Below are 10,000 nucleotides of genomic sequence, written 5' to 3'. Positions count from 1 at the left end.
AATAATAAATAAATAAAAAATAATAATAAAATAATAATGACAACAATAACAATATCAATAATAATAAAAAACAATAATAGAACAAAAATAACAATAATAATAACAACAAGATAATCTAATCAAAATAACAACAACAATAATGGTAATACCAATGATAATAAGGATAATTACAATAACTACAATAATAAAAACAATAATAATAACAATGATAACAATTGCCCTATCAACAATAATCTTCAAAAAATTAATAGTCAATATTCCTCTAATAACTATAAGAACAACAGCAGGGAAAACTGTTTCTACAAAGCCATCATAATATATCAAAATCTTATATTTTTGAAAAACAGGAAAAAAACCTATGAATCCCATCCGTTGTACTACCATAAGAACAAATACGGCAACCACAAAGATAATAATAAATAAATAAATACTGTATTTAATTTTTTGGTCTGATTTTCCTTCAAAGTAATAAATAGAGAAAGTAATGAGATGGAAAGAAATAGCATGAAATAAGTGACAGAATATACAAAATATAAAAAAATAATAATAAAAAAAATAAATTGATTAATCATTTAAAAGAATGCAAATTACCATTGCAAGCACATCATCATACATGTTACTTCATATTAATTCCCTAACATCACTGGGGATCAATTGATATGAACTTCAAATGAACACATGTCTAATCAACACCTTCACCTACCTGATAAAGCCAAGACAAGAACTTTATTTCATTTTATATAACTATACTATTTGTTGCGGCTCAGATAATTCACGCTCCCAAAACTAGAGCCACGAGGATCAAAGACCATAATAAAGAACAGCATTTCCTAAGGTGACGAGTCCCTATAAACTCCAGAAAAACACCAAAAACTACAGAAGAAACCAGTTTTTGTTGCAGATATTGGAGCATGAGTACAAGTGAAATCAACTAAATTTTCACAGTCACTATTTGATCCTACTTCAACACAGATGGCATTTTATAGAAACCTCCGGGTGCTGCAAAAGGCAGAGAATTCTTGGAAAAGGCAAAGAGAATTCTTGGAAGACTGGAGGCCAGCAAGATGGAAATAACTTCTGACAGCAAAGCAGTTGTGGGAAGCATGCAATGTTGTGTTTCTATATCTGTGGTTTATTCCAAACACTACCACATACAAACAAACATATATAAAAAATAACAGACAAAGTTACTGACACATGCAGAAAGCCCACAGACAGAGACAATTTGGCTAAAATTGCCACAATGACCTAAGAGCAAGTAGCAACATTGTCTCTTAATAGAACATGGAGAATGAAACATATTCAATTTTCACTCCGGTATTGACAATGGCTCTTTCTTTCTCAAAGGCTGACCATTGACTTCCTCTATGATGACATATGTTTCACATGTAAGATATAATCTTTCTTTTTTCTTTTCTTTTTTTCTGTCTTCCTTCAATTAACTATTACCATAACTTACCCTTCATCTCCTCTCCCAGGTAACTCTGGAGAGATTGAAGTTAGACTCCTATATATGTGGATTTTTACTGTTCAAGCTCAGAGGGTTTGCCAATGAGAAATTCATTAGTGCAGACTTGTAAAAACAAATTATGACTGATTGGAAAAAGTCTTAGTATGATTTTGAGCAGTCTGTAAGGAGAATGATCCACATCTCTTGCATTTCTCAAAAGGTTCATATAATGAACTAGTAAATTGTATGGTCTCCACACATAAATATATAATATTGTGGTTAATTAAGTGGACTCTGACCATTGTAGCCATGGGATGAAATCCTATCCAGAAAAGTTGCAATGAAGGATATGGGAGATTCCTGACACTGGGATCACAAGGTCCCAGGTTCACATCCAGCCAGCCCCTCTCAGCTAACTGTGCTGTGACCGAGTACTGACACCAGCCTACGGAGGTCAAAGACAAGGTGGAAAAGAACTGGGCACCCTACTACATCATCTTACAGCTTAGAATGTGTATTCCTCTTTGGAGGAATGCACAGACACTCCTGCACATCTGCTCAGAGTGAATCATGCCTGTTCTGCATGTAAAAGCCAGTAGACATTCATGTCCTACTGATCTGATGGTGGTCTGTCAGTCCCACAGGTGTTAAAATTAAATGCCTGTAAGTCTCAAGGGCTTAAGGAGGATGAAATGACTAGGAGCTCTCTTGTCTCAGCCACCCCTTTGATAATTAGGTAGACAAACTCTATCTTTGCTCTAGTGAAAATGTTCTGACAACTTTCCCTGTGACTGAGACTCCTTCACTCTTGGACCAATAGTAAACTGTGCCACATGTACTGTCACATAGGAAGCAACACTGGGTAAGGACCTATGCCACAAAAAATTATTGACACAATTTAATCTATAGCAAAACTTAAAAGTATTTTGATAAACCACAGAAGATTAATCAATAAAAAAATATATCATATGTAATCTATGTGCCTACCAAGCTGGTTAAACCTACCAAATTATTCATAGCATCAAAGATACTAAAATTAAATCTGCACTGTCTTCCTTTCTTTATTATGCTTTCTTGATGAATCTTGACCTTGACAATACGCAATTTTTTCAACAATTCTATTTTGTCTCAATCCCACTCTCAATCAAATATAGAAAATTTAAGAAATCTCAATCTATGACAAAAGTTATATATTTATATTATATCAACTATCATTCAGCAAAGAAGAAACCGTAATACATTCCAGGAAAATGAAAATGTACTTTGTAGTACGCAGAAGAACATCTCTTTCAAATCTGTAAATGGAACATGTATTTGGGTAAATAAGAATCTTCAAAGAAGAAAAAATCAAATATATACTTACGTTACAGACAGCAGTTTCAAGATTAGAAGAAAAAAATACCTAAAAGAAATTAAAACATCCTTTCACAAGACACACCTGCTATCAATAGGACTTTTGAACAATATTTTGTTATACTTTTAAAGAATACAACTATAAAATGCTTAATCCCATAACACACTTCTAATAAAATTAAAAATACCACATGAAGAAAGGGGAAATGTCCACTTCAGTAGTATTTAAAGTCCACCCACAGAAGGCCTCTTCCGTTACTGTTCTGAGGATACGCGCATATTGAATGTGCTTCTCCTTCCTCACCACTGTCCTGTAAGAGAATGAAGAGGCTGCTTATTTCATGGATATAACCTTACTATTCTAGACCTTTCTTAAGTCAAATTATTCTATTTATCTCTTGAAATGCATCTCTTTTTAACAGAAACATAATCTGTAAAAAAAAATCTGTGACAAGTAACCCTCCATAATATTCTAATGCAATTTGTGTGGAAAGGATTTGAAGTAATAAAAACAAAATGCTCATAAAATATAAAATTTCATTAGAAATTCATCAAATATGAGGCAACCCATTTTCAGAATATTTCAGTGGCCCAAGTCAGTATTGCTTGAGCAGCCAGCCATTTTTTTTACCATATCATAGATTTATTATAGCATTGGAAAGCTTATATCATTCTAATTTTTATTCTACTTCAGCAAAAAATCTTGAGCTACAAACATTTGCTGGATATACTTTGATATTGTGAGAACATTTCTGCTCATAATACATAAAAAATCTGTGCTTGACCCTGAAATTTTGGGGCTGCAAACCTTGAGATAAGAAAGTGAAAACTTACTATGAGATGGATAATATCTAACTTTAAATATAATTGTCCTGATTATCCTTTTAACAGAAGTCATATTCCATGAGTTTTTAATCATTCTAATTTGGATTACATTACTTTCTTGTATGCACATTATTTAAGAGCAACTAATTCTTAGAGATCTGTCCAAACTTTTGTCCTATAGTATAATTGCGTATATGTGTAGTAAATGACAGTCATTAATGCTGGTAAATCATTAGACTAAATGATATGTGAGCATTTTCTACTTTTGTCCTAGAGTATAATTGCATATATGTGTAGTAAATGACAGTCATTAATGCTGGTAAATCATTAGATCATATGATATGTGAGCATTTTCTTCCAAAATAATTTCATAATTATCATGCAAAATGTACTAAAGTGCACTTAATGATGAATCCGCACTGAATATAACTCATGCAATCTTTTACAACCAGACATACCAATGATTGGGTGTAACTCTGAGCTCTGAGGATGAACCATCTGCTGCGACTGTGAAGACTCAGTCTGGTGCTGCGTTCCCTGTGACTGGTTGGGCTGCTGGTGCACCAGGCTTGCTGCTGCCTGGGACGTCTGGTGCTGATGAACTATGCTGAGCTGCTGTGACGTCTGGGGTTGATGCACTACACTGATCTGCTGGGAGGTCTGGGTGGTGGGTTGTTGGTGGACCAGGGTGAGTGGTTGGGTTTGAGGGAGGCCTGCTTGTTGCTGGATGAGGGTGACATGCTGAGCCTGCTGTTCCTGTGAGGTTCTTCGTGCCTGCTGTTGGTGAGGGACCACATGGGAAGGATGCACAGGTGCGTGCTGGGAGGTCTGTGGGTGAATCACAGAGAGCTGCTGTGTCTGCTGGTTGGCTGCCTGTTGTCCTGCAGGTTGGTGGACAACAGCTATCTGCTGAGCTGCTCCCTGGTGTACTGGCTGCTGATGCACAACAGTGATTTGTTCTTGGGAAGTGCCCTGCTGACCCGACTGAGGATGAATCACTGACAGCTGCTGGGACTGCTGTGTCACACCCTGCTGAGGATTTTGCTGTGGGATGAGAGACAGCTGTTGTGCTGGCTGTTGGGAGGACCCATGTTGTGGCTGAACCACAGTGTAGGTCCAGACATAGACAGGGCCTGAGGTGCCCTGCGATGCCTGAGCCTGTGATCGATGTGATCCCGTCTGGTACTCTGCATTGGTGGAGACCGAGGAAGGGACAAGAACCTGCGTGGCTGGCAAAGCAGTGCCAGAGAGGGGCTGGCTGCCTCCTCCTATGCTGGGGCAAGTCCACAGGATCTGTTCATCACTGCGGATTACAGCATTGCCCTGGTCCATTGGGTTGGCCACTGTAGTGAGCTGCGAGAGGGGGTCCTGCTCCTCTGGCTCTTGATGTTGCTGAGGTTGCTGTGGATGGGGATGTGGATTGCATAGATCCACTATCTTGGAGTCTTTCACATATACCTGAAATTAAATTAAATGAAACAACAGAAAAATAATAAAGATAAAACTAATAATGCTAATAATAGTTACAATACAAATACTGATACTTATATAGCAAAAGTAACAGTAGCAAGAAAAATATTACATAAAACATCATTTTTAACATCATCAAAGTAATGACACTAAAATTACCACAAACTAAAAGAGCAAATACAAGAATTAATAAAAAATAATGCTTGCAGAAAGACTCATACCTGAGAGTAAGTGTTTTGGGTGAGAGCCACTGGGTACGAATGGGCAGGGACTGAACGCTGTTTTTTCCTCTTTCTATGATGGATGACCGAGTCTCCCGACACATTCTCGGATTTAACTGTACACCTGTTGAGAAAGGTTAATGATACTTGGTTGGTTTCCATAGCTTGAGAAAATTTACCCGCAAGAGAGAAAGAAAATCGAAGTTGATATCTGAGAGAATAATCTTGAGAAGCTGTCTTACACTAATTCTCATTCAAGAGTATCAAACGTATACTGAAGTTTATGTTTGTAGCTATGCAAATATATTCCTTTATTTCTTGCTTGCTTGCTTTAACAAAATATCAATGAATAAAAAATTACATTAATAAAAACAGTAACTAGTTTTCAAAATGCAATAGTCCTTTTTCAAGATAAAATCACATCTGAATGAAAATTAAACATTTTCCTTGATGAATCACTCTATGTTCATAAAATCTAAATAACTGTACAACCAACTAGCAAATAATTACTCTTGCACGATGGAATTATTATTCTCAATTGGACTGCATTTAGTAATCATTAAAATACATTTTTATATCAACAGAGACATAGCACAAAAACTTGAATTACAAACACACCTGCTATTAATATGTATGAATGAGTATTACTGCAACTTTTGCCAGAGTGAACTTAGCTTATACTTACTTCCGAACATTATGGCCCTGTTCTCCACAACGGCTGCATTTGGTCCGACAATTAGTCACGCGGCCAACATGGATTAAGCGTGGGCTTGTGGCCAGCCAGCTCCGTTTCAGCTCCAGACAGATGTTGCCGTAGCGATTAATTACAGCTGGAACTTTTTTGAACGATGACAAGGTAAGGCCACTAATGTTCCTGGAAATATGATGAGGCAAGTTAATTCATTCTGAAGAAAGTTTAATTTTATTATAATCCATATGAAATTAAGACTTTCAAAATTGAAATTTTTCCTCTAAAAATAAAATAATGCATTATACCAACCTATAGTCCTTGCGAATCTCAAGTGTAGCATTGGCAAAATAAACCATAAAGCGCAAAGGAGTGCCTCCAGGCAGTGTGATGTAGAAGACTTTTTCACTCATGGTTGCTCTCTCCTCTTCAATGCTGCGTATTGTGGGCCGTAGTGTGTTCCCCTCAGCAACCAGAGCCTTCATAAGTGGGCGGAACTGGACATTGTTGGGATTGGATTTATATATATAGTGGATCTTATTGTCAATAATTGCCTGCATCGTCTGAATGCCAAAGAAATAAGTCATCATCTTGCTCTGACTACATCTGCCTGTTGCTGCTGAATCATTCTTGTCCCCAAAATTGGTGAGGTCTCTCTTCTCTTCACAGTAATCAAGCAAGTCTACTTGAATACAGGAATCATCATCCAGTTCATGAATTTCATTTTCGAGGGAGTGCGCAAGCTCCTCAAGTGTTTTGGCAACAGCATCAAAGTAGTGCCAGCGAGCCCCTACAACACCTGCATAGTTACTGTCTAGCTTGCTGTTACTCTCTGCTGAACCACTGATGGCAAAGTACGATGGGTGGGAGCGCTTCTCATGCTGGTATATGATCGGTCCCGTCTCCCCCTCGGTCACAAAGAACTCAAGATACTCTGGGAAGTAAGTCTTCTCCAATTTGTCAATGATAAAAGGAGGTTTCAGTACTGCTTTCTCCAGCTTTTCTTTGTAGTAACTATATTCCTTCCTATACTGGTCTTTGGTCTGTTTGAGCAAGATACGCTTGGCAAGACACTCTTCATCAGTGAGAGACATTCCTACATTATTCTTCCGGCACCAAATGTCTTCAACTTGCGTCTCTCTCACTCGGTCTCCCGCATCTCTCAGGGCTTCCATCAAGAGGAAGAACATGGCATCAATTTTATTTTCCTTCTGCACTTGGCAAAACTTATCTATGTGTGCTATCAGAGGTTTCAGTCGGTCCTGTCTGATGTATTTGGCATTAACAGCAGTTAGAGATAACTTGTGGTATGGGGTTCTTCCCCCAAACTTCTTTGGTATAACGAGAAATTGACTGAGAGCCTCATCCTGAGTATAATCATGTTCTTCTAAGCCAGTCATGTTCTCTGATGTCCCGTCTTCTTCTGTCTGACATCCAACTGAAACAAACTGTGGTGTTTCTGCTTCATGGTCTGTCCATCCACGTTTTCGAGCAGGGTTTCTTCTTGGTTCTGTGGATGGCAGAATAATTTTATTGGCCTGGCTTCCTTCTCCCTGGGACCCTACCCTTGCCTCCACTGTCCCAACCTGCTGAGCCTCTTCAGCTGCTGGATTGCAAGGACTGTCAGGCTGATCATCTTTCAACAAGCACACACTACAGTTCTGGGCAGTGTGTGCAACAAAGTCTGCAGGTTTGTCCCTGTAGAACTCACATTTCTTTTTCTTTGACACTTTGAGGTATAGGCGTTTGATTTTCCTCTCACAATACTGACACACATTAACTGGGAAAATGTCTGGATCCTCATCAGAGAGGTCCACATTCCATACTTTTCGAACGTGTTTAACAATTTCATGCTTTGGAACCCCCTTCTTGGGCCCATCAAACACAACTGTCATTTCTGCACAGATTCGACAGATCTTGCCTAACTTGTACATGTGTGTGTCTTCACTGGCTTCATCGTCTCCCACCAATTCCTGTGCCAGGTCACTTGCTTCCTCTGTGCCTTCTTGTTGAACAGGCAACTCATGCTCCTTATTTGCATCTTCCCTTCTCTCAATTTCTTCATTCTCATTAATTTTCACTGTTTGTTTTTCAGTGCCACTTTCTTCTGCATCCCTAGTGTCTCCTTTCTGATGTTCAGGAGACATTGGTTCTTCTTTGACTACTTCTCCATCAGAAGGAATGCCATGCACAATTTTGGAATTAACCTGTTCACTATCTTCTCTCATACTTCCAGCATCACATGGCTTCCCTTGTTCTCCTTCTGCAGTGACTGTATCAGAGTCTCTCTCCTTATCTGCATTTATGACTGTACTAGAGGACTGTTCCTTATCTGCATCTGTGTATTGTTCTGCTTTATTCAGGTGCCTTGTTTCTTCTCCATCACCTGCATGAGTATCACCATCACCAGCGTCCATGGCTGCCTGGGATTTTGTAACCTGAGATTCTTGACACTCCATCACTACAACATAAATATCACAAATGGAGACAACTGCTGCTCCACTCCTAAAACTGACCTGAAATACAAAAAAATCATCTTTGTAAAAAGTAGTTACCATTAAGAATTATAATAGTGAAAATAAGCAGGTCTTCAGAAAGTGTTGTATTTCTTGTACAAATAAATGAAGCTTTGGTTGTAAGGCAATTCATAAAGAAGAGTAATCTGTAAGGCTATTGAAGGCAATTCTGTCTATTAATAAAACTTAAAAAAAAATAGTGCATCATCCCTTCTTGAGGAATTTTTGTTTCAATAGTGAATGGTTTAATGTTAGCCTATTGTATGCTTTCAGATAGATACGCAAACTAGTTTGTACATTCCAAGAAAAGACAAATTGACTTCCATGTAGTGCCTCAGTTTGATGGCAACAATGCCATTTAACAGTAAACCACAAAGCTGATTGAAGGATTTACAAATTGCCTGCAAAAATAACAAAGCTACAAATAAAAAGAAACATAAAACCACATACATATATATATTAACAAATAAACAAAATTGCCTGATCTTGGGGAGGGGGGGGGGTGTCATATTCATAACATTCATATTTTTATAACTAAAATAAGGTGTATTAAATGCTCTTATGATATATTTTTTTAATAAAACAGATATATACGAATAGATTTATCTATCATTCTAAAATCAATATCTCGTAATATGAGTATGGGCCGACAGCCTGAACAATCAGTCAGAAATATCCAAGACATCCTCGTCTTCCTTGTACTGAAATCAATGCACAGAATTAATAATGATAACAATAACATTTATAATAATAATAAAAATAATAATAATAATAAAAATGATAATAATAATAATAATAATAATAATAATAATAATAATAATAATAATAATAATAATAATAATAATAATAATAATAATAATAATAATAACAATAATAATAATAATAATAACAATAATGATGATAATAATAATAATAATAATAATAATAATAATAATAATAATAATAATAATAATAATAATAATAATAATAATAATAATAATAATAATAATAATAATAACAACAACAATAATAATAATGAAAAGAAGAGGAATAAGATAATTTGCCTTCAGTAAGGAATAAGTACAAGCTCCATTTTGCCCAAGTGTCTGGGGCATTGAGGCCGTAGTAATTGTTTTACAATTTACTGTTATTCTTTACGATGATCAGATTTTTAGACAATCTACCTCAATGCTTCTGCTTTGATAAGCCAACATATCCATAAAAAGCTTCAATTTTTATTATTTGCAGAAAGTTGATTTATCTCAAAACCCTGACTAAAAAAATAATGAAAAAAATAAACTGTGCAAAGGTGATACAGCCCAAGTGACTTCCAAATACAGCACAAATATACAAATACTAATTCAGTTGTAATTTTTATAATTCACCCAAGCAGTCTCTCCTGGTCTCCACACCTCCAGCACTCTAGCAAACACCAGTAAAACTTTATCATGTATATTCTGGCTCGGCAGAGTTTGCAAACCTTGCTAGATATCTATTT

At 36.6% G+C, this 10,000-nt stretch overlaps 1 protein-coding gene across 1 annotated transcript in view; it reads right to left on the bottom strand.

Annotated features, from left to right (window-relative positions):
- Positions 1–1,399: 1,399 nt before the first annotated feature.
- The window catches only part of LOC113829445 (uncharacterized), a 9,480-nt gene continuing 879 nt past the window's right edge, over positions 1,400–10,000 (bottom strand). Inside the window, exons 2-6 of the mRNA XM_027382618.2 lie at positions 6,320–8,523; positions 6,005–6,193; positions 5,320–5,443; positions 4,087–5,086; positions 1,400–3,114 (exon numbers count right to left, since the gene is read on the bottom strand). Of these exons, the coding sequence (XP_027238419.2) occupies positions 3,104–3,114; positions 4,087–5,086; positions 5,320–5,443; positions 6,005–6,193; positions 6,320–8,466 (3,471 nt within the window). The 5' untranslated portion in view covers positions 8,467–8,523 and the 3' untranslated portion in view covers positions 1,400–3,103. The remainder of the gene's footprint in view (positions 3,115–4,086; positions 5,087–5,319; positions 5,444–6,004; positions 6,194–6,319; positions 8,524–10,000) is intronic.

This window comes from Penaeus vannamei, chromosome 43, assembly GCF_042767895.1.
Source record: "Penaeus vannamei isolate JL-2024 chromosome 43, ASM4276789v1, whole genome shotgun sequence".
Classification (NCBI taxonomy): domain Eukaryota; kingdom Metazoa; phylum Arthropoda; class Malacostraca; order Decapoda; family Penaeidae; genus Penaeus; species Penaeus vannamei.
The sequence above is the reverse complement of the archived record's forward strand: the minus strand, read 5'-3'. Positions and strand labels throughout refer to the sequence as shown.